The following is a 27,039-nucleotide window of genomic DNA, read 5'->3' on the forward strand; positions in this document are numbered from 1 at the left end:
CCTCTATCATCCAAGAATGCCTAGTGTCATGCTTTTATTTAAGTACTACAAGTTCTGACGTAGTACCTGTTTCAAAGAAATGGCATTTTTGTCTCTAAAATAATTCTGACAAGTGCTAAAACAGATTTCCATCCAGGTCTACACATGGTCTCGAGACCATCCCAGAAGTTAGTTTCAGCTGAGTTCTGAACATCCTTTCCACTCAACAGGAGCAGTGGAAGATACCAACTAGTTTTGAATGAAATAGGGGATGTGCAAAAATTAAAACCCCCACCCCTCTAATAGACCAAAACTATCATTAATGAAATGAAAATGTAAAGGAAACACACCTGAAACTCTTGTTCTAGTTTCCTCTCTATCCAGTCAGTTACATGAACCAGAGTCACTTCTCTCTCACCAAGTTTTGGCCGAGCTTTTAACTCCAGGTAGGGAGGTTTTCGAAAGCCATACCTTAGGAGAGTACACAGAACAGGTTTTATTATAAACACTCCAGCAAAGCATACACTTAAATGTATTAACTGTCAATGTTCTCTTAATAGCAGTTCCTACCTCATTTACAACTAGTTTGTATTGCACCTCTTCCAGAACCCATTTCAGCTACACTTTACCTTTTTTCTTAGTTGCAATCCCTTAGGTAGCACACACCTGGAACATGCCCACTTCTGCAGTAAGTTCCTCTTACCATATTCTGTCAGTAGGTGGAGGTGGAATGTTAATTACTAGTGTTCCTCTGCACTCTTGTACTTCAACTGTTAGCAGCAATGGAGTATTGGAGACCTCTTCAATTTTCTTCTTAATAAACTCAGTCTCTGTTGCTTTCTGAAAGTATTTTGACTTGGTAATTTTATCCACAATTCTCATGATTTTACTTGTCCGATGTCCTCCAACATACCTTTAGATAGAAAATAGAAAAAGAATACATCAAGGTAATTTTCTTGAACTTATTGTTCGCTAAGACACCCATGGATTTCTTATTAAATCATTAGAGTTTTTGATATAAAAATTCTAAGCAGATACATATTCCCATGTCCAAGCAGTACCTACCAGAGCCTGCACACAGCAGCCATACTCTGTCAGCTGCAAGTGTCTGGCAGAAATCTGTCCAGTCTGAACACTCCTCCTTCCCAGATGGCATTGGAAATGCAACATCTTTTAAAACTGCAAATATACTTACATCATTTATGCCACCAAGCTGACATGAGAAGTGACAACCTGTCTATTACCATTCTAACAAAACCGTCAAGACACAGATGCACCAAGACATATGCACATATCAGCATAGAAGGCCCAACCATCATGTCTCATCTATTTAACAGTGCATGTCAAATGCAAAGGTTTTTATTTTAGGTATTGCAGCATTTACGATGAGTATAAAGGTGGTGAAAAAGAGGAAGGCGATTTTGGCAGTGGGTGAAATGATATTCCCAAAATGGTTAACTATCCCTGCAAAAAGAGGCTACTTTTCTTGGCAGTAGCGTCAGACGGCATCCTAGCTTTTAAAACAGATGCTTTAAGGACTGAATGTGTCTTTTCTCACACCTATCCCATTTCAGAAATATACACTCTAAGAATAGCATGTTTGATATTTTCACACACTATATTATACCTAATTGTGGCTCTTGATGTTACGTAGCAGAGATACCCTTGCTAAGGAAATAACATTTTCCTATCCTGCAAAAAATTAATGTTTATCCAGCCTTTTACAGAACTTTTTCCTTAGCATGGGGTAAGACAAGAAACTCGGCTGATATAAAAGGGGTGAATTCATTTCAACTTTTGGATTTTACACTAGCTGTAACTTTACCCAGATAAATTAGCTACTCTCTCATCAGATTCTATAGCGATAGTAATGCAGAGTTTTGAAAGGCGTAAGGAAATTCATTCAGTATTTTGCTTAAAAATTCTTTGTTCTCCCTCTTTGTCCTTAAGAGTTCTTTGTATGATCTATGTATTTTTTTAAAGAAATGAAATGCATCTATTGAAATAATTCCAACAATTCATCACATAGTTTTCAAAACATTTTAGGAGTAAAACTCCAAGGAAACTCCCTTGAACATTTTGAGTATGCCATAGAGCCTTTTGGTACATTCACTGTAGAAATCACTGAGATGTGTTCAGACATAGGAAACATTGTGATCGTCTGAGACATTTCAGTGTTACTACAGATTTCTCATTGCATGGCATAATTTCAATCAGATGTAAAAAGCAAAAAAATCAGAACAGCAGCCAAAACAAGGAATGACGTGGCAAAACGGACGTTAGGAAATTTTCTTTAAAATTCTTGCACAGCATCAGAGGGCAGTATTGCATAGCCCAGACACTCAAAGCCCTTCAAGGAAAAAAGAAAAAAAAAAAACAAACCAAAACACAACACACAACCCTGAGCAAGAAAGCTAGGCTTGAATAACAGTTGTTTTCTTAAAGAAAAGAACACACTGGAAATAAGGGATCAGCAGGATCAGTATGGGTATAATGCTGTATACAAACAAAGTATTTCAAGTTCACGCACAAAATCCTGTTCTTGGCTCTGCTACCAGGCAAGCCACGCTGGGGAAAGTCCCCATAGGTTCTCTGGCCCAAAGCCTTGGCTCTCTCTGTAATCTCATAGTGAAGGAATTAGGAGGTGTCAAATGGAACACTGTACAGGTCACTCTGCAGAAGTGCTGTATGGTGAACAGTGCTCCCAGCACAGTAAAACACTCAGCAGAGCAGCTTTCTTTCAATCTGTAGTACATGGCTTGTGCTGCTCTTTGCTCTAGAAATGGGTGAGTCGTGTTTGCTTAATTGCTTGGATATACTCACACTATGACATGCTGTGTGACAATGAGCATTGTAGGACTGGAGTGAGATACTGGTTACACTAAGTCTGGAAATGCAGCGGGGAGGAAAGGATTAACAAACACTGCGTAGACAGCTCACCCTTCTGCTCCTGGAGTCACCTGCTTCTCTCCTGCCAATTCAGGAGCATCATCCTCTTCTGAAGACCCAGCGCTGGAGGATTCCTCATCACTGTCTGCAAGACAATACGCCCTTGGCCTGAAACTGAAACAATGCAATTTCCAGGTCAAATGTAATATTCTTAAATAGCTATTCATCATGTACAGCTTTGGCTGACATTACATGTACTTCTATTGGAGACACTGGAATGTCCCCTCCTCTTTTTTATAAACTCTATCTAAAAGAACAAAACCAAAACCACTCTGAAGCCAGTCTCTCAGATCTAGCTTCAAAACAGAGAATTTGTTTTCTCCAGTGGAATGTAATCCTGCATAAAAGAGGATGGCAGGGGAATAGCTATTCTACATACTCAAATCAGATGTGGAGATTATTTAAAATACATTTGAAAGCATCTCTGTTGTTGCTTGTGGCCTTCCATGAAAGTTGAGCAGTATGTAGGCTGGACAGGGGTTTTTTTTTTTTTCCCTTTGTTTTTAAAACTCTGACAAAGACATGCTTTTAAACTGAAAGGTGAGAGCATGCAATTCTGTCCTGTACTAAAAGCAAACATAGGACTTCAACTTAAAATGACATCGTCTACCAACTGAATCCCAGAATCCCTTGGAGATGTTAACTGCGGTGCTAACATATATACCTTATCTTCACAGCGCTTTCCATTTTGTCTACTCACACACACGCGCAATTTTTGCAGCGTAGACATATCTCCAGCGATGGCAACACGGGCAAAGCACAAGGGAATCAGATCTTTGTCATCTGCCTCCAAAAGGAAATGCACAACGCTCACACTGGCAGAGCAAAGTTGTCTCAAACTGGTGATTCACCTTACTGTAGCTACAGTGTGTGTCATCACTTACCAATTTTGTGTAGAAAAAAAGACAATTTTATTAACAGTAGTAGTCTAACATAATCCTGGGAAGTAATATTTCTTAGATGTTTTGCAGAGATACTTTTGTCCCATACAAATTTAGGCTATAATCTCCCTTTAGTATATTTGCTGGAAATATTCCTTTCCCTACTATATTTGTAGGGAAATTGACCTTTGGGCTTGTGAATTTTTAAGCTCCTCTGACACAGTGAATGATGTTTACAGGATTTAAGGTTTTGGTTTGTTTTTTCTGAAGAGATTCCAAGATGGAATAATGCAAAGAATGTCATGGGGAGATGAGGGGAAAAAAGTAAAGTAATAAAATCAAACAAGTGCTGCTCTTAGGGTACAAAATATCACACAGTAGTAACTAATTCCCAGACTTCAACTATGGAAGAATTTATGTACACAATCACAGAAAAAATTTCAAATCTTTTAAACGGATTAAAATTAGGGAAGGATACAGCGAGTAAACTTCAGTATTAACAGATCTCTACCGAATGCAAGAGCTTGAAATAGTTATACAACACAAGCTCCAAAAGCACATGGTTTTAGCCCTAGGGACTATACCCAGGACTATAACATTCTACAGCTTGTTCAGAATACAGTTTATAGCTGTGTTTTCTTTCTTTTTTGTGTGTGTGCGTTCTTGGAAATTTATTTGAAGCATTTAATAACCTCACAGACGGTATGGACAGTAGTCTGCTATTCTGTTCATAGAACAAACCGCTAGTTGCTGCATGAAGTCCTAACGCAGAAGGACAGTTCAAGTACAGCTCACAGCACACAACGCTCCTTCCTACTGCCTACTTAAGAACTGGAGCAGTAATCCCGTGACCTCTCTACACTGAAGAATTTGCTACCCAGGCTACGGAATCAGAATCATAAACGTCGTCTTCTTACCCAGAGATGCATTTTGTACCTCCAGAAGAGTGAAACAGCACACCAAACTGAACCACCTCCTTGAGGACTTACAGGGTGGTGGATGGTTCATGTCACTGGCCCAAATAGCAATGCTGGAGCAGAGATACTTTTGCAGAGATACTTTTGTCCCATACAAATTTAGGCTATAATCTCCCTTTAGTATATTTGCTGGAAATATTCCTTTCCCTACTATATTTGTAGGGAAAGTGACCTTTGGGCTTGTGAATTTTTAAGCTCCTCTGACACAGTGAATGATGTTTACAGGATTTAAGGTTTTGGTTTGTTTTTTCTGAAGAGATTCCAAGATGGAATAATGCAAAGAATGTCAGCGACAAGATCGCATTTTTAGGTCAGATTCAAACTACACATTTTCTACCTGGGTGTGACCTCACTTCACTTGCCTGGGCACGTCATACCACCCAGTTCAAAGCATGCCCAGTGCATTTTCAAGGCTCTCAAAAGGTGTCATCTCCTTACAAGAAGGTGTTTTAATTGCCTAGGTAATGGGGCCCTCTGAAGCGCCTCCACAAGCATGCACCGACTGGCTAAGACCCCAAGATTTCCTCGCATTAAACAAAGCAACAATAAATAAGCTTGAGTGAGATTTCAGGGGATCTCTGCATACAATGGACCATTTATATGACACAAACATTGGCAGAAAACCACTTTGGAGCTACAGTATTGTTCCTGAGCAGATTGCACAATATTTTATGAATTGCCATTTGTCGGTTTGTTTTTACATGGTACAACACAGCAAAAAGGACTGATGGGGTAAGAAACTGCAGTAACTTCGGGTTAGCCCGCCTGCACTTGCTTAATCTCGGGTATGGTAGAACCTGCTACTGTATTAATTTTATAAAACTGGCAATTAAATAGTTTTCCACCCTTTTTGAGAGCTGCATTTTCCTGAGAGTGCATGTAAGACAGCATTGTCAAACTGTGTAAGAGCACACTTCACTTCTATTTCAAACAGTGATGCAGCAGCAACGATAGAATGGACTGCAACATAGAACCATTTGTCTCGCCTCACACTGACAGTATCCATGGACTGTTAAAACTCAGCGCTGTTTCCCCCCACCCTCCTCTTTCTGGATGAGTAGACGCCTTTCTTACACGAGTTTGTGGTTACTGCATCTCAAGAGGCTGTTTGTTCTAGGCTCTTGAGGGACAGAAATGAGCGTAAGCAACCGACATGCATCACTTACAGACAACACGATTGTGGATGCAAACACATGCAGAATAGTTTGATTTATCACAGCAATTGTCAACTGATAATTACAAAAGCCAGTAAAATTAACACAATGGAAAGCATAGATGATAATCAAACTGTTCTATACTTTTCAGAGTCTTTAATTTGTTTATCATATTCATTGTATTTAAGGAAAAAAAAAAAAGCAACCAAGCAACCAAAAAACCCTCATTCAAACTAGAAAACATTAGACTGCTCTTTATGTAAAGCTGGCATGGTACCTGGCCCTGAGCATTTGAAACATCACAGCCATGTGCAGGGAGCACTACAGTTAATGGTTATACCTTCAAGTAATTGGTTGCTTAGCTACAGACACTTACATTTGCGTTGCTGGGGGCCTATTGCTCAGCTAGAGTCAAGCTGGTTTTTAAATATGAAATCAATGCATTCACTAATTATTTCTGAGGCCATTCTTGCACTGGACAGATATAAAAATACACAAAGAAAATCCTGAAGGGATGGGGAAGAAAAGCAAGAATTCAATTTGCATAGACATTTCCTTCTCTATCCCCCTTTTTTGGAGGAACAAGATTAAAGGGATTTTTCAAAAATCATACCTACCAATTACACTGATACAAATTCAGAAATATTTATTTCAGGCAGTGACAACAAGAATCTAGGTCGATTTTAAATCCTCTGAATTTCTACCGGTGTATGACATCATTCAGCCATTAGTTTTTCCACATTTATTTTCTTGTCATGACTGCACTGTAACATAGCGCTGCTCTAAGTATTACTTCAAGATATCTCAGAACAAATCGTCAGAGCTAAGACATGAGCATACAAAGCATCTAGTATCTTAATTCTGAAACACCACAACATTTTATTCATATCTAAACAAATGGCCAGATTTAGAGGACGTTTTCTGGATTTGTTAGCAGTGGTTGTACTCTAAATCAGAGACCACCTACTGTTCAGGGACTGCAGATTTCTTAAGTACAAAGAAAATGCAGCACAAAGAGAATCAACGCTCCACAGCTGACAGGATGGATATTTGACAGGTGTCACTCACCAGGTTAATACAAATGGACAGATTGATGAAATTCAAACAACATCATAAAAATGAGAGCGAAAGCACAAATACAAGTTAGGTAAGCTACAGTATGTGTGTTTTCTAATTAGTTCATCTATAAGGCATTTCACTTAGACATAGCAGGTAAATAGAAGTGGCACATGAGGAAAACTGAAGACTAAAGTGCTGGTGTGATTATTCCCACAATGCAATAAAGCTATTGAAAAAGTCTTTACATAACAATTACAGCCTATTTACCTTCCACAGATGTTTACTACTACATGGTTTACAGCTGTAGCTGTCCCATGCTGTAGTAGCGTGTTACATGTGTCTACCTCTGTATGTGCATGTGTATACTATCTCCAATATTCAAGTCTTCCTGGCTAAGACCCTAAATCAAGCATAAGACAAAACTAAATTTTAGTCACCGAACATTTTAAAATCCTACTTATATATATATAATGATTGTACTACAAAAGCCTTTTAAGACAATTATCAATGGTGTAATCAAACATGGAAAGTTGCACAGAAAGGCCAAGTTCTACACTCACATGTATGCAACCCCCCCAACTCCTTTCAATCTACTGCAGAGCCAGAGCTGCATATACACAAGGAAAATTTCACTTTTTCACTATGAAAGTCTCGCTTGATTCTACTACTGTAATACCTTACCCTTCTTTGCCTATCTCTCCAACTTTAAGTGCTTCACCAAGTGGCTCTTTACCAAGTTTGGTCAAGTTCATCTTGGTCTCCAGGGTCATTAGAAAAGATCCATTGTAGGACATTTCCAAATCAATCCAAAGTCCTAAAATTAACAACAACAACGAAAAGATGTCACTTCAAGAACAGTCACAATCACTTTATTTTAATGTCAAGCCAAAACTCGTTTAAAACAAGTCTGTACATCACACTTTTTCCAAAGAAAAAAACTTTTTTGTCAACCGATGTCATTAATTCAAATAATTAAAAGCTTATCAGAGCAAGTTTTCTGTTCACATTAAGCTTATGTAACAAAGTTGAATGTTCAGATATGAATCAAAGCCATGCTGAAAGACAGATCAGCGAGTACAGCTAATGATCTAAAAAAAGGAGCGCGATTTATGCACACCTAAACTGCTTAAGAGATCTGAATCAAGATAAAGAAGATAAAATACAATCAGAGATTCACTTCAAAACTATTTACAGTACTACTCCAAGCCAAACAGTAATGAGGACACTCCTCTGTATTACTTAACGCTGTCCCAAGGAAGCCAAACTTGAAATCCCAGAGCAATATTGCTTGTCACACATCACAACCGGCAGTCTCTTTTGCTTTCGACAATGGTGTATCAAAGAAGTATGAAAAGGTTTGCTCAGTAACCCAGCCATAGGCATTCTTCTTATGACTCACAGCAAACAGGGTCATTACTTGGAACAATTCTAGATGTGTAGTATGAAGGTAAATCCTGTTGTCTGGGCAGACTATTCACTTATCGCAGTCACCAAAAGAATTGTCTTAGGAATAATTGCAAGATCAGGTCCTGCCTCTTAAGTGACACCCTGCAGTCCCACAGACTAAAATCCCCCCAGATTAAAAAAAGCTGTAGGGTATTTGTGATCCAGAGATTAGAAATCAGATGCCACTAAGCATAGATTATGCATCTTCCTTTTCCAGACATTGCAGCTGCACACAATATGCCCTACCAGTATCTGGCACATCAAGCACTAATGCATTCCACTTGTATTTACTTACTCAGAAGCAATTAATGGTAACTACCCTTTTGGGTTTGACTGATCTAGAAAAGACACACCTTTTCAGTTAAAGACTGTTTCCTTTTCTGCAAAAACATATCAGATAATGGCACTGTCCCCAATCCCACCCATTTATATTAACAGAAATATGCAGAGCTCCCAAAGACCAGGTCATTGACACACCATGAGGTTACATGCTGGAAGCAGTACTGAAGGCAAGCTGCTTCTGTACTAACCCAAACTATTCTTTTCTATCATACAGTTTTTCTAATGCTGTTCTGAAATAAAACACAAGCTTCTATAGATTCTTCCTATTTGCTGCAACAAAGTAGCAGTAAGATCATCAGGAACAAGAAAACAGCTTAACAGACCTTTTGGATAACCAATGAGTCAGCATGCTTCAAATGTCAATGTTGTTTTAACAGCAGATCAAATTAAGCAAAGGATACCATTACCAAGAGGGAAAATTCCTTCTGGCCAAAAACCGTTCATACGCATTTTCCAGAGGGAAAATGGGACATAGGGGCAGGAGAGGGGCTGAAGAACTGGGCAGATGGTGCAATTTATTCAGAGTTATCTGGTTCCCTAGCCTTGACAGAAGTACAGTAAATACTACAGCATATGCTGCCACCCAAATAGGACTGTATTAACAGAAACAAGATTTTTTTCCTAACATTGTCTGTTAGCAAATTTAGTTATTTAGAGGAGCCATATAACAAAAAAATATTTTCCTTGTAATCAAGCACTGGTAAAAAAGCATGGATGAAACAAAGCACATTACAATTAGTGACTGCATTTTAAAGCCTCACAACACTACCTCAAACGACTGATTGTCTTAAACCCTTAAAAAATTCTTAAAAGAGTTCATTCTGGATATTGGCCTGAAGTTTTAGGATTTTTTTTTTTCCATGCGTGGCTTATTCATAGGTCAACTTACCAAATACATTTATCCTTATGAAAACAAGCTTTGCCAATTATCACCCCCTTATTTATTTACACCCTTTTAAGTACAATACCAAAACAAGTTATTTCAGTAATTATTCAGAGCAAGCTCTTAAAAATTCAGATACTAAGAGTTCACGTCATTCAACAATAAGAAAGAAGTTACAAGGATTACAAATTCTACCATAAATGTTTGCTTGTCACAGCTTAACTGAACAACAAACTGAAGGAGTTAATTGTTCCCACCACTATCGTCAGCAATTAATTGAAGCCAAGTGTTCAGCAGTCTCCTAAATCCCATCTCATGACTTAGAACTACAGCCTTTGGTTACAACTAAAGTTATGGGAACAGAGAAAGGAATTTAAAAAAATATTTAAATCTAGGCAAAGGGAAACCCTGACAAGAACCCTGAAGTGTACATTCGTTTAAAAAGAAACCACAAAACCACTTGGCAAGCATCACACATGTAACAATTTTTTAAAGTTTTCACTTTCTTTTCTGTAAGACTCAGAATAAAATTTCTACCAGTGGTGAAGCCACTTTGCTACTGGGAACACTGGAGGACTTCATAAGTACTGTGGAGAACCTGCTGTCCCACGCAGGAAGCATACGACACGTAGCAGCAATATGGTTTAGTTCCCCGAATACTGATTGCACGTGAGCTTATTCCATCTATTCAACTTTTATTTCACTTAAAAGACAGTTTTTATTCCTCATGACAACTTGTTCTTTTCAAACATGCTTTGTTTACAAAGCTCAGTGGAAAAACATACTTTCAAGAAGTAGAGAGCAAAGTACCCAGTGTTTTATAGATAAGGCTTTTCCCCAAAGAGTTGCAAGTCTCAAGTGAGATAAGGGCAAACAATAGCATTTGGATACAAACAGGCAGCATTAGTTAACACGTGTATGTCCAAGAGAATTTTAATAATTCCCCAAAGTCTGTTTTGTTCACACTTTTACAAGGGAAAGGTTAGAGCTTACTAACCTTCTCATGCTTTTAGTCAGTGATTTGAGTGGCACAACATTCTTAATATTAGTGATAAAGTTTATTTATTTCCTCCTACATTTCATGCATCCGGTATTCTCGCAAAGGTCTGATGATAACTGTTCATCTGAGTTAGAGAAGAGCACTGTAGTAAGAGTGGCAGACAAATGAGTCTTACATCAAAACTACAGTTAAATAAACCTTAAAAAGACCAGGTCCAAACTATATACCATGAGCAAAGATGAAGCCTGAATTGCTTCTAAGCAGAAACTGGCTCATTATCTAACACTGTGCACAGCTGAATTCTATCACAAATTCTCCATCCTGGGGAACCACTGTTGCTTGACCTTTAAGAACAGTGAGCAGAACTAAGATCTTGAAGAGACAAACCACTCCAGCGAATGGAAATTCCTCTCAAACCCACTGAGTTCAGCACTGCAATCTCCTCCAACCAGCACTGCAAGAAAGGACACGGTACTATATACCTGCTGTGTGTTCAATACCCTCATGCTCTGAGAAGATACTAAAGAAACATGATAATCTGTTCCTCACTCAGAAACACTGTGCACAGGAGAGCCAGTGAAGATTGGTCCTGTTAATGATTTTCAGCTAGTTATCTGTTCCCACTTTGCTCTGTCCATGTTTGTTGTTGCTGTTCTAAGAGTGCTACTGAGACTTGCTGAAGTTTGGCTCACTGCTGGCCTTGCTGGCCTGTAATTTAGAGCTTCTCCAGAAGCTCTTAACATTCTTAACAAGTATTGTAAAATTCATTAAATTCCTACCATCTCGCTACCAGTTTATTGGTTTCAGCACCACCTAGAAATGATTTTGATATCTTAATCTAAGAGTTGAAAGAGCAGTTTAAGACAAAAATAAGTTGTTTCCCATGCAATCCGCAGCTGCACCACAACAGATCCTCCAAGGAAATATTTCCCTTTAGACCAATTAGAAACTTCTCCACCTTGAGTTAAATAATTCTCTTTCACTTCTCCAGTCCAGTGTAACAATATGGTAACCGAAGGAGTGAATGGAGTGAGAGGATACAAGTTAAGAAACCCTTAAACTCAGAAACAATTTAAGATTAAAGACTGCTCTGATTACATGTCTTAGAAGAAAGATGGCATCTACCTCTCCTCAGCGTGCAGAACACTTTTGAAGCTAAAACACATTAACCCAAGTTTGTCTTTTTGTGAGACTGCTTAAGTGACAAGAGTATCCTCAGATATACTCCTGTGACCACATGCAAGCCAGAAAGAACAGAAAAGAAAAAAACAGTTATGATTCAGGAAGCAGCAGTATGAAAGTCAATCAGCTTAAAAAAAAAAAAAAGTATTTAATATTAAGGACATAAAATTTGAAGTTTCTTTTCAAAGCAACACTGTATCCTTGTTTTATGAGTTATTATAATTGTATTTTCTGAATCACTGTTTTCAGAACAGGACAACTTCTCTTAAAGAGAGCCAAATCTGTTTTCTGCTATGGTACAGAATCAGATCTGTCTTGAGGAGATGTGCATTGCTCTCTGTAGTCCATGACAAAGTATCAGATACAGGTCTAGCATCTCTGTTGCATGTAAATTTTAGTTTAGTTCAGTAATTATTTCCAATGGAAAGACATGATCATGTTTCCATATCTATAGAATTATGTTTATACCAAGCCTGATGCTACTACTACTGGAGATACAGACCACTCAGTATCTCCTCAGAATAAGCTCTTGTTAAGTGTACCTTCCTCTGATTAGAACACCCACAAGACAAACAAATCAAAATTGTTCTCCACAGGTACAAAAGGCATGAACCTGGCAAAACCAGAAGAGGAAGCATGTATTTTACCTCTGTGATCAACAGAAGGTTTGAAGGCTTGAAGGATCTTCGGCACTGCTATCCCCATGTCAAGCTCAGTTAGAGTTAGCTCATTCATGAAGTACGGCAGCTAAAAGAACAGAACGTAAAAATCAAATCCATGTTACAGAACTAAACATCATTGTTCCCTGAGAGAAGAAAGGTCATTAAACTTAAGGAATGGATTGAGCTGAAAAGCCACCAGTGAAAGAACACGATTACACAAATTTCTTTCAATTCTAGGATTTCACAGTTATCAGTTTCAAAACAGTATTTTAGGGAGACATTCAGCATCTGAACTTGGAATGTTTTTAAAACTATGCTGAGGTTCAGATGCTGACCTTAAACCTCCAGCATGCTTTTAGTCAAAGGATGTAAAAAGCTCAAGAATGAAGAGTAAATCCTATTTTACTGTGAATAAAAATCAAAGACTTCTTTGGATTTTAAATTCAGTCACATATTTTATAGTTGCAGTTATATCAAGTCTCAGCTATTTTTATCTTCGGCAAATTCTTTCATAGCACATTAGCTTTTAAATATGTATCATAATTTTAGGATAATAGAGGCACAGAATCACGATGATTTGGGTATCTATTTACTGTAAGTATTTCTAATTGATAGAAATTCTCTCTTCTGTGAGCAGACAGTGCTTTAATCTATCAAAAATACATCCATCCCCCATTGCCAGTCTTTCCACTTAAACTGTTTCCAATGAGATGTTTGGGTACCCTGCTGTCACAATTGTGGAAACAGCCAGGGCAGAATTAGGTTACTGCTTGCTTCCCAAAGCACGAGCAATGCTATCTCACAGCTGGTGCTGGCAGCTAAATTTCAGAGCTTTTGTCAGCAAGAGTACATCTTCCTTTGCCTTTAGGAACAGGAAAACTCCTCCCCAAACATCAGGAGCTAAACAGCCCTGTGATTAACGGCCGCTGTTCAGAAGTTACAGAATGCAAAGGGAAGACCCAGAAGTCATTCAAAAGCATGCCTCCTCCCTTCACCCTTTGAGCTTAGGCAGTTGATGCACAATTATGTCCCATCACACCACAGACAGCTCTTTCCCCGACTGTTACTCCCACTGAGCTCTCCTGCAAGCAGTGTACGTCTGAAGTTAATAGGAACACATTAGAACTGTGGTTCCCTGACCTCCTCCATCTTAAAGGCAATCTACTATTTCCCAAAGCATATTTCATAACTTATAAGCAGTTCTATTTATCCCTAAAGCAAATACAATAATTCTTCTACTTTTTACATAAAAATGTCACAGACACAAATAGTTAATCCAGCTGTAGTTCATTTGAAACTGAAGCAGCAAAGTTAACATGTTTGAGATCCTACTGTGAAATGGATAGCAAAGCTGAACTGGAACTCTGCATCACATTCATTTACTTGTCTTCTACATACAAGTGTGAAATAAGCATTTCTTCTACTGTTCTAAAACTCGAAGATTATGTGTTTGTTTTCCTCCATTAGGAATATGCAGTGCAAGTCTCCAGATTACCTTTATTTTGCTAAGTTTCATTTGGATCTTCTTTGACACTAGATCAGACCAATACTTTTCTCCTAAAAAATCCCAAAATATTCTTCCAAGCAAAGCATTCACCCAGGCCTCCTGTTCTTCTTCTTCAGCTTCCACATGGGCATCTGGTAACTGAAAACACAGAGCAGGTTATTCAGCTCTATAAATTCTATAAACTAAGGTCAGAAAAGGCCTCATTTACACTGGGAAGTTCAGTGTTACAGGCCGGGTTAGCTAAGAACACTAAATGCTCAGCACAGATTGCAACTTTACAACTGCATCAGCTGGCCTGACATGAGCTTGCTTGTCATCCTCCTGACATGCAACAGAATGAATGAGACCGCATAGACAGAGATTCACTTCCCGTAATGAAATGAGAAAGTTGTATGTAACTTAACCTCTGGCAGAAAAAGCAGGTAAGACCTGGGTGGGCAGGCTTAGAAACGTGTCTGTAGTAGAGACTCTCTCTCTTCCCATTAGGATCTAGAAGAACAGCTACCCTACTCTTCTTTTGTTTTATCAAAAAATAGGAAAGTAAGACCCAATCTTACATCCTTAAATCCAGTTCAGGAACATCACCAATAGATGATAAACAAATGCAGTACAGGGAAACTAATTCTTCTTTCCAGTGTTTGTATATATGATTCAGGAAACCATATTGTTCCTTCTGTTGCATTAAAGGTTTTGTTTACAGTCCAAGAGGATTATGTCTTGGTCTCAAGCACTTGGAGATATATGTTCAGATGTTGCATCACTGACTATAGACATGAAAGCAAAGGCAGCTGAAATAATTTTGGGTGTGTACATGCTACCATGTATTTCATTAAAACCAGGAGGAACCATGAAGGAAAGATAACATACTTAACATCTCTCAACTGCCTGCAATGAAAGGAGAATTTGCCTTTCATCATTACAGGCAGAAATCCTGAAGCCAGCAGAAAAGCAGTGCTTTCTAAGAGCAGTCAGGTAGATGCTACAGTTCTGAACACCATTTCTTGGCAATGACTGCTCCCAATGGCTGCAGCCTCATGCAGGCAGAATTGCTGGGTTAGTAGCTTCTGCTGTGACGCAAGTTTCCTGCCAGCGCTGTTGATCTATTTATAGAATGATTTCTGACATGTGCCAGATTCAGCAGCAAATTCATCGCTGCTTCAGGGGTTGTCGGAGGCTGGAATATCCTTCTTCCTGGGGGAACACAAGGTGTGTTTATTCCTATGTTATACCATGGCCTCCTACTCCTTTCTGGACATTGTATGCAAGTCTGGCAACCGAGACGCATGACACAAATTACATCTTTTAAATGAATAGTGATTGTACTTCACATTAAGGATCCATTTATTAAGAGTGTCATACTTAATATTAAGGTTCTGCTTATTAAGAGTGATTCAAATGCAGTCCAAGAGGCCAAAGGATTAGTCGGAGCTATAGACATTGTTCACTATTACACTGCTATGTACTACACAATACTAACACATCAGCCATTTAGTATTGCTTTAAAAGACATTTAAAAAATAGAAACCGTACAATCCATCCATCCATCCATGCCTTACGTCTTTTTGAGCAAGGCTGTCCAAATCAAACTGTAGTCTAAACAAGAGCCAATTCCATTTCTGTCCCCCAATCAACCCCAGCAGCAGGTATACTGCAGTAAAAACTGTCCCGCTGTCGTTAAAGCCACAGGCAGAGCACCATCAGGTACACACTAAAGGCAAATTCCTAGCCCTATTCATGGCAACAGGGCCAGGACATGATTCTTGAGAAGAACTGAAGAGGTTCAGCATTTTCCAAAACATGCAACAGAAAAACAGTTCTCAGGTCCAGGACAAAAAGCACTGCTTCCAGAGTGCATGAGTGATGCCAAATGTGGGGCTGAAAACAGATTTTATGGTGTAATATCTGCACTGAAAGACTAGTACAAACAGCATCCAACTTATACTTGTGTTATATGACAATTCTGTCCCAATCAGGTGCGCAGAGGCATTCAGGAACGGTAGAAGGCCCTTACCTCCCCCACAATCAGCAGAAAATGAAGATCAATTTTACTACCAAGTACTAAAAATTCCACTTAAATCATTTCAACAAGCCAGGACCTCAAAAATATGCTTTTAGTTCAATCTACTTTAGAATATACACAGAAAAATTTAACTTTCTACTATTATCGGGAAGTGAGGTTTGTGGAATTTTGTTAGATTTTGTTTGTTTGTTTTAATCTTAAGCATAAGATGCAAAATCTCTTGGGACCAATGGTTTTTAGGACACACAAGAAAATCTACAGCCATATTGCCTTCAGCTGTACAATCTTTTAGGTACAAGACACTACAAAAGCCAGAAAAAACACCGATGTTCTTGGGAGATAAGAAATCAAACAAAATCAATGAAAAGATTGGGTATTAGGAAAAAATTCTTCACGGAAAGAGTAGTCAAGCATTGGAACAGGCTGCCCAGAGAGGTGGTGGAGTCACCATCCCTGGAACTGTTCAAAAAACGGGCAGAGGTGGCACTTTGGGACATGGTTTAGTGGGCATGGTGGTGTTGGGTTGATGGTTGGACTGATGATCTTAGAGATGCTTTCCAACCTTAATGATTCCTAGCTTTTACTTTCATTAAAAATAATCCAGCCACCAAGCCAGGAAATGTGAAATTACTACTCTACCCTTAATTGGTTTAGTGGTGGACTTGGTAGTGTAGGTTAATGGTTGGACTGGATGATCTTAAAGGACTTTTCCAACCTAAACGATTCTATGATTCCATGAAAAACCTGTATGTTACATTAAGAAGAAACTGCAGTTAACAGGGAACTGGCAAGCATGAAAACCCACACTGACTTTATAAAAAGTTTAGGTCCAACCTGTGGTTAAAGAAAGTAACTTTTCTTTCTACATAACTAGCTTTTAAAGTAGTAGTTAACAAGATATCACCACCTCTGATGCATCTTTCAGGGGAAAAGTATTACCTTTTTCACAGCTGTAGGGCTGCTATCTGCACTGAGGACTGGACTACCTGAAGGGCTTTTCTTTTCATGTGGAACACACTTTGCCATATAAATATTGTAGTCCAGAAGCATTTTCTGCCGCACATGGCCAGCCAGATCCTTGTGCTTTGGCTGGGATGCAATTTCTTCTGCACTTCCCTTGCTGCTGCTTCGGCTGTGTGTGAGAACTCCAGATTGACTATCGGTTCTACTGTGTGTTGGCAAGATCCCTAAATTAAAAGGAATAATACCTGTTTAACAGAAACGGAACCTGACAGTCAAATAGCAGAGCGTATGATCAAACACTTAAAGGAACAAAATTAGCTTGCAGATATAATTTATTCTGAAAAAAGACCAGAGTAGTGCTTTCTCATTTTGAAGGGTAAAAGTAAATTCCACTACTGTGCGCTTAGGTGGTCCTAAGCCCAAATTAGTCAATATTTGGTATGATTCAGCACTCAGCAGGATGTGGGACTGGAAAACTCAGCTGATCAATAGCATATTTAAATACGGACACTCACATATGTATAACATATGGCAGAGTTCCCAACAGCCCTGCTGGGGAATGCCTACAATTGAAGTCAGGTGATTAAAACGTACCTATAACTAAACTTTTTTTTTTTTTTTAAATTTAATTATAGGCTGTTACAATTAAAAAGGACTGTCAAAAGCATGTCACTATGAGAATTTTAATTAGCCATTAATTTTGCATTTGCATTTTAAGAAGTTATGTGCCAGAAATAATGATGTTAACCAATTTTTAAAAAGCTTCTCAGAATAAAGACAGAAAAGCATGAGTCATTCAGATTTAAAATTATATCAGAGGATGGTTTTAAATTAATATTTCAAACATTTGATCAATACTGTAGACTAACATGTTTGTTGGTTCAGATATATATATATTAGCACAGGACTTTTTCTCTAAACACAGAAATGCGTTTGCTTGTGACATTAACCCGTGAGAAAGCTCTTTAGTCTTTACAGGAGGCTGGAGTAGAAGGAAGAATGGAGGAGAAAGAACGGGTAAATAAGAGGACTGAGTCTAATACTGCAAATATCAACATCAGTTCCAACAGTATAGAGAGGAAAAAAAAGGATTGAACAATTAATCCTAACAAAAATCACAAGAGTTGTTACAGTCACTGAAAAATAGTGTATTCACATAAAACAGTCTAAAAATAGTAAGAATAGTTCAGGGCATATAGCCAAGTATATAGCCAAGAGAGGAAAAGGCAGGGTGGAAAGGTGGGAATGAGAGGCCAAGATAAGGAGCAGAAGAGTGTCTTTAGTATTATTTGTCTGTAAAGATCACTATGGCTCCACAGTTGCTATAACTACCCTGGGAAAACATAACTTTGGTTTGTTTCTTTTAATAGACGCTTTTACTAGAATTCAAAATTTGCGTACCTGGCTTGCTCCCACAGAAACTGGATAGCTTCTTTGCTTCAGACTTCAGCTTGGATGCGAGAAGGAACCTTCTGAACCACTCCTCCTTCTCCCTACCTGTCCTTCCAAAGAGATAAAGCACTTGATCCTTTTGGCTAGCGTACTTTGCTCCATCCTGAGGTTTCTTGGATTCTTCATTGTTCAAGTCCACTTTTTCAGCAGATAACTTTTCCTCTGTATTCTCTTTATCAGTCTGGGCCTTAGCCATAAAGTCATCCTGTCTAGCAAGTTCAATGCAAATAGGATACTTCTTATTCCAAATCCGTTTTCGTGCCAGACTCTTAGGAACCAGAGAAATCTGAAGGAAATATGAAAGGGTTAATTTAACTTATTTTTCAGTTGTATCTTCTATGTGTTTCTGTAGTCACCTAAAGAACACAGGAACACGAGAGATACAGATCCTACATTGGATCTACTGGGTTTAACTGGCTCTTAACTTCTAGCTAGTTGTTGTCCAATCCACTGCTGTCACTAGGTCTTTGGTGAGCCATAGCCTTGGAATTAAAACAAGGACCATTCAAGTAGCTTAGACTTCTACAATCATGTGGAGAAACTCAGTTTTAATTTAAAAGATCTTATTCTCATAGTTATGCAGAAAAAGTAGAAAAAACAATAACCTTATTTCTGTGACCAGGGGGTAGGTAATGAGAATCTAAACTGAGTTTTAAAACTCAACTTTTCAGGCCCACCTCATGAGACCGAATGTTTGAAGTTGGCAATTGTTACATCAAGTATGTAAGAATCAAGGAATAAAAGTGATTTTATTCCGTTATTTATAAATTATGTTCTAAATCCAGTATATTCAGAGAGAATTGAGACAATGCAAGTGATGAGAAGAATAATAAGACTGAATTTACCCGCATTCTCCAAAAACTGTGGTAAGTACCTTGGAGAATAGCCGTACTTTCCTTACAATATTCAGGGCACCCAGCACTTTCGCAACCAATTAAGGGTGGGGGGAGGAGGAAGTACTGGAATTTTTTCTAAGATACCGTGGAGAACAGTTGTCAGTCAAGTGCTCTGGTAGCATGTGATAGCTTTGCTTGTCTTCAATATGGGAAAACAAGTCTGCAATAGGCAAGAATCTAGGTTTCTGCTTTATCTTTTTCACCATTGTCTTTTAATGGAAAGCAGAGCTGACAGCAAGCTCCTTTTCCATACTGATTCAGGGAAACAAAGGGAGGTTTTCCTCACTGTCGCCTCGGCCCCTCTCTCCCTTCAACTCCCACAGTCAATTGAAGCATAGTTTCCTCCTACATCCGTACTGCCAAGGTGCTCTATTGATGCAGCACATCAAAAAAAACCCCATTCTTTTAATAATGGGGTATCAATGTATTACTTAATACAACGCCAATGGAATCAACGTCACATGGCAACTCTGCACAGATTTGAGGGAGGCAAATAACATGTAGGAAAACTGTCCCAGCATTATTCTTGATGCACTCTTCCAACTGCAAAAATCCCAATCTCCTTCCCCAGACGGTGGGTACCAACAGCAAGTCGTGTCTGCTCCAGCCACCTCTTGCTCTCCCGTTTTACATCCATATACAATGTATGCTCCCCCTTCAAGTGAAATGCAAATGTTTTTCTGAACTGCCTTGGGACAGAGACAACCACCAGACTATGCATTTTGGTGTAAGCTTCAGAACAGCCACGCAGTAATCTAATGTACGGGGAACAATTCTCTAAACTCCCATGTGTTAACTTCTGCTTTGAACTGACAGGAAAAATCACCCTTTTCCTTTACTGTGTAAGTATGTAATTTTTTTCTAAATCCTGCTCAATCTTCCTCCCCAGCACAATCTTTTGCAATCTAGTCACAACGGTTTTGTTTACATAATGACAGCACACGAAACTAGGGGAGTGAAAAAAAAAGTCAAAATTTAAAAAAAAAAGTTTCAAAGTATTCTTTATTAAAATCAAATCTAAGTAAGGCACACTCACCTTGCTCTCTGTAAGTTCATAAATTTTCTGGCTGACATACGTGACTTCAGGCTTTGGCTCATTGTACACAGCCCTTCTAGAAATATTTTTATTGGGTTTTGAAAGTCTTAAGGTGCTTCCTTCGAGTCGTACATACACAGAGTGAGTCAATGTAGCATGGTATGTTTCTGGATCATAATTATAAATTTCATTCATCCATCCCTAGAGAAGAAAACACTTGTTAACAGGCTCTTAAGCTGCTGGAAAACCAAGTACAGCACATACATCAAAGTTTTAAATAACTATCCAAGCTTTTGCCAAAGTTATGTCAACTTACTGTACAAATACAACAAAGCAGTAAACGCCCTAAATGAGGTAGCACCAAACTGACAGAGCATGAGATGAGGACTGTATCCCAAGCAGACGATTTGTTTTTCTGAGTAAATAATTCTGTATATGTAGCACAGCGCTCTTCCAGCCCAGCTCCATGAAGCGCTGCGAGGTCTGCAGAGGCAGGCTTGCTGGGAAGAGCCACAAGGCAGCCAGTGAGGGCATGCTGCAGAGCAGCCCGTCTGCTTCCAACAAGCACGGACATTTTCATAACCAACAGTCAAGGCAGAGCAAACAGCCTGTCTGCTGATAGCCAGCACTGACATTTTAATCACCAACGATTAAGGAGCGGAAGACCACAATGGAGTTTGTTTTAACACACCATCCCCGTTTAACACCATTTAACATGTTGTGTAACTGCTCACTTACAACACAGGAGTCATACACATGGGGGTTACATTTCATTTGTTTCTGTGCAGTGAAAGAAACGGAAAACAAACCAACCGGCCCTGCTGTCACAAGCCCATACGTGCTGAGTCTAACCATGGGGGTGATGTTACTCCTCTTCTCTAACATCCGCTTACAGAAAATGAAAGATGATAGATGGGGCAGAAGACAAGCCAGAATACTCATTTAAGGAGGACAAGTTCTCCTTCTCTTAACCTGCCCTACAACATACTTTGCTAAGTACTGCTACCTGCACATCAAAACCTTAATTCAGCATACTTAATATTCATTAATGACAACAGAAAGCAAAGGAGATGGACCTAAACAGACGTACCCTAGAACGTAAAGCAAAATGGCATCTCTATAAATACCTAGGTGAGTATAGTAGGGGGGAGAGCATCTGCTGCTGGGAAGTGGGGAGAGCTGAACGAGCATCCCTAGTATTCTTCAAAACAAAAAAGTTGTAACTACCTTATGCAAAAGACCCCAGAAATTTCTGCAACATTTTAACTTAAAGAAGTTTCCACCCACACATAGAAACGTAAAATTTATTTTAAAGCTCATTTGCTTCAATGCCATATAATTTCTTGAAGTAGACAGCATACACTTTCTTAGGTGCCATAGTAACAGTGACATCTATGTTTTGCTTACTCCAACATCTAGCTCCATTTTCACTATAAACCCAGAAAAACCTAGATAAATTAGCATTTCTTTTATGTTCAGGAAAGATTAAGTCATTCATCTTTGCTCAGTTCCAAAGCAGACTACCTCTTTTATTAACAGAAATATCTATACCAACACATGCTCTTTGAAGAAGCTTTGTGTTTGCGTTTTTTGCTTACCCTGGGTTACATACAACTACCATATAGGAAATACAATGCATGAGGAAGTTTTCTATAAACCATCGAGGTTCTGCACAGCAGGGCTCATGTATGTTTGAACACATCCCATTTCCTTCCTAGAAACTGTTAAGCCAAGACATCTTTGAGCAGACAGCAATTAAATTTCAGCCAGGAACTCCAGCTGGACTTACTGAAGCACAAGGACATCACGCAAGTTGCCTAAAGCCACCATAAGCCATTCACTCTGTGCAGAACTGGAATATCCATACGGCCCACAGATCTCTGGAGAGACTCCGTCCTGCCCCCCGATCAGATCTCCGAGCTATTTCTAGCTCAGACACCGAAGTCTGGAGCCTGCAGCCAGGCATGTACAGATGAAAATTTGCTGCTTCAAAAGTTTATTGCCTTCTCCTGCAAGGCGGTTCAGCAGAAGACCATACAAGCTGGCACAAAGAGAAAGGGATACTCGGAAAGTGGATCTTTATATGAAGCTTAGCCACACGAGCCCTTTCGTAACTGTAATAAGCTATGATATTATTTTTAGTAGGAGGGTTGGAAACATCTGGGTATTTGTGGTACCCAAGAAGGAAGGTCAGAGTACACTTGAAGTTTCCTTAACATCCTGCTCGAGATGGAACTGGCTGGAGTTTTGTGACACCAGCACTTGAGCTGATCAGAGGACATGCAGCAATGAAAACAACGTGTGATTTACACATCATTCTCTTGACTGCCATGTACCATAGTGAGAAGTAAAAATCCATGAACACAGCTTCAAAGATGAAAAGCTGAGAGTTGAGATGACATGAACACCTTGGGACACGCATCAGATGTGCAAACTTTGCTACACCTTCTCAGCAGCTATATGACTGTTACCCAACACCCTTACAGTCATGTTTAATTTTATCCCTCCAGCACGTACTGAGATGCCACAGCCACATCTGTGACAAAAAGGCACAAGACACAGCCTACGTTAGGTGACTTAAGCAAGTCCAGTGAACCTCTGGTAGCACAGGGGTCTGAATCCATCCAGTATGTCATCCACTAGAGCAGCACCTTTCCTATCCTGTTTTTTCTTTAACAGTGCCAGCACCAGCCTTTCTGCCAGATTTCCTTACCCTACACAACTAAACAGCAGAAGAGAGGCTCTTTTGAAGATCATGACCTTCTTGCAGCAGCAAGACACACTGCATTTAAAGGGCAAAAATAAACAAAACAGAATCTCTGCTTCCTCAGTTTACATAGTCCCACTTCTCTTTCAGCATTCGTGAGCCTTGTTAAGTCCCATCTGCTCTTCTGAGCCCTGCCATGCACCCAGGCTTTCCACTTCAAACAAATGAATTAACTGTATAATCTGCCAAACACACAATTCTTAAACCCCTTGCTGCCGCCTCCCCTGCTCACTGGACGTTAACAAACCCAACAGAAGTGCAAATGCACAGCCATCAGCTTATTAGCGACTGAAGAACCTGTCTAAGACTTTTAATGATTTCCAGCTGCCTAAGGTACTGAACTTTCAAAATGTACAACTGACAGAAGGTAAATACATTTCCTGCCTAAAACAGCAGCCTACCTAGCGATTTCTATACAAGGAAGAGATTGGTTGCTTCATGTATTTGAGGCAAAGCCCAAAAAACAAGAGATACAGAATTTTAAATTCAAATATTTGGGGGCTTGTTTTCAGACAGTACCTAGCCAACAGTCAGGATGAAAGAGGCACCATACTGCATTACTACAAACCCTCCTCGTACATAAGTTTTTAGTTTCCTAAGGACGCACTGTTTTCTTTTTGCACTCTCAAGTTATTTTGTAACAGAGAGAAACATTGCATGGCTGAAAGTGCAATGTTAATACTTCACCAAATGATGATTCTTCACTCTATTAATGAATCTGAAAATGTGTGCCAGCTGCAGGAGTTTTTCCCCCCATATATCTAACAGTGTTAAAGCGGGAAACACCACCATCTGCCTTCTCACTTCAGCAATTTCATTTCTGTAAATTGTTTCATCTAGCATGAAAACCATTTTTGAGAAGGTTATCCAAGACACTCCAGAATTCATTCCAAAGCTCCTGCATTTTAAGAACAATTTTAGCAGAACTACCTCCGCCCCTCTCTTTGGAAAAACAGTTTGGAACAAAAGATTCACAGCCTACGGAAACTTTTTTTTTGCAATGCATCTAAACAGAGAAGTTATGTTACCTTAACGTGCTAGCAACAGATGAATTTTCCCAAACTACTGAAACAACAATGGATTTCCTTGTTTAGCAGAGAAGTGACTGTATGATGGGTCTTTTTCGTACCAGCGAAGTTGTTAAAATAAGAAATTTAGTAATTCAGGGAGGACAATGACCACAGTCATCTGCTACTCTGCAGCTGCTTGCCATTTACACTGATCCTGTGATCTCTGTTTATAAAGGTCAGCAGTTGCTCTGAATTCACAGCTGAACTTAGGAGAAAGTACCATACCAGCAGCTTGGTAACCTGAAAAAGCATCTGGTTAGAGTATTGGGCAGCATGGCTTTTATGGCAAAGGTCACAGTTACTACTCAAAAAGCCCTACATGCGCTAACAGGGTCTGGCCTGTCTGTCAGCCAGCAGAGACCGACCCGGCTTTCGAGCGCAGCACGTCACCTGCCACCTCCGCCACGGCCGTGCTGTCGGCCAACCCGGCCCGCCGGGGAACGCACGGCTCCGTGCGACACAAGCACTTGCACAGAACGGCTTCAGAAGGCCCGCCCCGGTTTACTTTTCCTCTTTCACAACTCTGGGCTGCAAATTTTTTATTCCAACTGCAGTTCAACAGAGTAATTCATGCGAGTAAGAACTGCAGAGTCAGGCCCCATAGAGTATCAACTTTTTAATGTTAGTTTAAGATCTCAGGCACGTTACACCTTAACCTAAGACGGGAGATGGGGGGAACTGCAAAAGATCCTTATGAAGGACCCAGAGGGTTAGGGGCACAGGCCACATCTGCAAGTGAAAATAAATAAAAATCATTACTTCTATAATATTTTCAAATACATAAATAAAAGACTCAGCACGTCAACTTCACAATACAAGCCCAAATCTGGATTAAACTGCCCCCACAGTTCCTTAGCGATATTAACAGATTGGTTAATATCCATTATCATTAAATGATGTAATCAAATGCTCCAGCACCAAAATTCTTGAAAGACTGTTGATCACTCGAATCACACTAATTGTATTAGTATCCCTCTTATTACCACTATTTTATAATACTTCGATAGTATTTTGCCTGATAAATGAGGAAAAGTGTAATGCAGTTTTTTGAGCTTTTTTGACACAGAATCTAAAGACACAAAAAAGCTCTAAGGTGGGCAGAAGTAACCGTCACCTTAACTGGAAAACACATTTGTCTGCCAGAGGCCACTATCAGACATGAAATCCCTCTGGTGATATTCAGGGACAGCGTGCTGGTAAAAGGCCCCGTCTTTCTGTACAGCCGTGGCTCAAAAAGCTTCACTTCTCCAGCAGGCACTGCCAACACGGTCTTCTCATAAAAGTTCTTTCTAATGGGAAGGGTAAATTTATCATTTCCATTTTAGCTGCTACTTAAAACCTTCTGTATCAGCCAGCACAACACAAGGGAATGCACACTTGAGAAGGCCAATAAGGAAGTTAGAAAAGACTAATGCATTAAAGAAGAAGAAAAAAAAATGTGGGCAGAGAAAAAAAAAGGAAAAGGAAGCTAGACAACCGAAGACTAAGGGAATAAAAAGATAAGAAAACATACACTGAAGAAGCACGGGGGTTGTGTGCATTTTCTGTTTGGGGGGGTGTTCTCTCTCCAATACCAAAGGCATTTGAGTGAAATAAGTACAGCAATCTACAGAAGCACACACTAACCAGCACAACAGCATTTTATTCTTTCACATTGCAAAGGAACAATTTGGGGGGAGACAAAATTAATGTTCAGGTATTTTGGCAATCGCTGAGGGGAATTTTCCACTAGTTCTTGAAACCAGGGAAATGCAAACTTCTCAGCCAGTATTTACATGGGGGAGAATGCACACGTACTTGTACAAAAATAGCTTGACAGCAGCTTGGCAGAATCCCAGCTCCTAGAGCACCATAAAGGGATCTTACTCACAGCATTTATCATAACGGCACAAAAGCGGTTCAGGCCAGAATACAAGACCAACAAGTCCTGAAGAGAACATCTTTATGCAGGAGCATCAAGTTTGATTTTCCTATATTCACGTGACTTTTGTTACAGAATAAATCTTTATCTCATTTTTCAGAGGATCTAAACTGTGCAGTGTTCATTTTGACAGACGCAAACAGAAAATAGTTGTATAAGGGGGGAATAATAACTTGCAATCTGCTAAATCACATTACATTATGTTCCACCACAATATGGGCACTGAGCCAGTTTTTGAACTCCTGAAGCATTAAAAAGCCCTTTTCTAGGGCCTTACATATTAAGGACAATTACTTTGTGTGTTAATGAGCGCAAGAAATACTTATCATGTCATACAAAACATTAACCTACATTCATACACACTTCTCTGCACAGTTCATTTCTTGCCTACAGCCTTTCTTATAAAATGCATCTCCTGGATAAAAGCATTAAAATATAGTTTAAAGGTTCCTGAATAACAGCTAACACCTCAAAGAGCCATCTTAACATCAGCCAACAACGAGAGTGAGGATCTTTACCAGCTTTCAAGTATCAAGGCAAATTTATACACAGGGTCTCAGCACCCAATTAACAAGGACAGAACTTAGAGTTTGTGAAGATTTGTACATGTAAGCAGCAGGTAAATCAAATGGGCAGGTGGGATTGTCAGTCTGCATTCACAACAGCAAATAAAGACCACAACTCGTAACATTCAAGAAAAACAGGGAACACCAAGGTAGCATCAGGGCTCGGCATGCAATTGCTGCCTGTATTCAGCAGAAGTTGGCTTTTATACCCTATTTCTTTAACTTCTCAGTTACCTAAAGATCCATGAGATTAGCTATCAATACACTATAGATTCTACAGCATATAACCAATACCGTATGAATTTAAATTCATGCAACCTTTCTGCT

The 27,039-nt window shown here is 39.3% G+C and overlaps 1 protein-coding gene across 9 annotated transcripts in view; it reads right to left on the bottom strand.

The window, feature by feature from the left end:
• TEX2 (testis expressed 2) overlaps window positions 1–27,039 on the bottom strand; it is a 59,311-nt gene that overhangs the window by 2,614 nt on the left and 29,658 nt on the right. For 5 of the 9 annotated variants that reach the window (XM_075719738.1, XM_075719740.1, XM_075719735.1 and 2 more), the window contains 9 exons: window positions 20,389–20,589; window positions 18,406–18,742; window positions 16,981–17,249; window positions 14,010–14,159; window positions 12,500–12,599; window positions 7,681–7,813; window positions 2,920–3,042; window positions 683–892; window positions 330–450 (listed from right to left, as the gene is read on the bottom strand). In XM_075719738.1, coding sequence (XP_075575853.1) covers window positions 330–450; window positions 683–892; window positions 2,920–3,042; window positions 7,681–7,813; window positions 12,500–12,599; window positions 14,010–14,159; window positions 16,981–17,249; window positions 18,406–18,742; window positions 20,389–20,589 — 1,644 coding nt within the window. Of the gene's footprint in view, window positions 1–329; window positions 451–682; window positions 893–1,028; window positions 1,159–2,919; window positions 3,043–7,680; window positions 7,814–12,499; window positions 12,600–14,009; window positions 14,160–16,980; window positions 17,250–18,405; window positions 18,743–20,388; window positions 20,590–27,039 lie in introns of those variants that run through there. The other 4 variants (XM_075719737.1, XM_075719741.1, XM_075719742.1 and 1 more) reach the window with 3 other exon arrangements.

This window comes from Pelecanus crispus, chromosome 12 (genome assembly GCF_030463565.1).
Source record: "Pelecanus crispus isolate bPelCri1 chromosome 12, bPelCri1.pri, whole genome shotgun sequence".
In the NCBI taxonomy this organism is placed as follows: domain Eukaryota; kingdom Metazoa; phylum Chordata; class Aves; order Pelecaniformes; family Pelecanidae; genus Pelecanus; species Pelecanus crispus.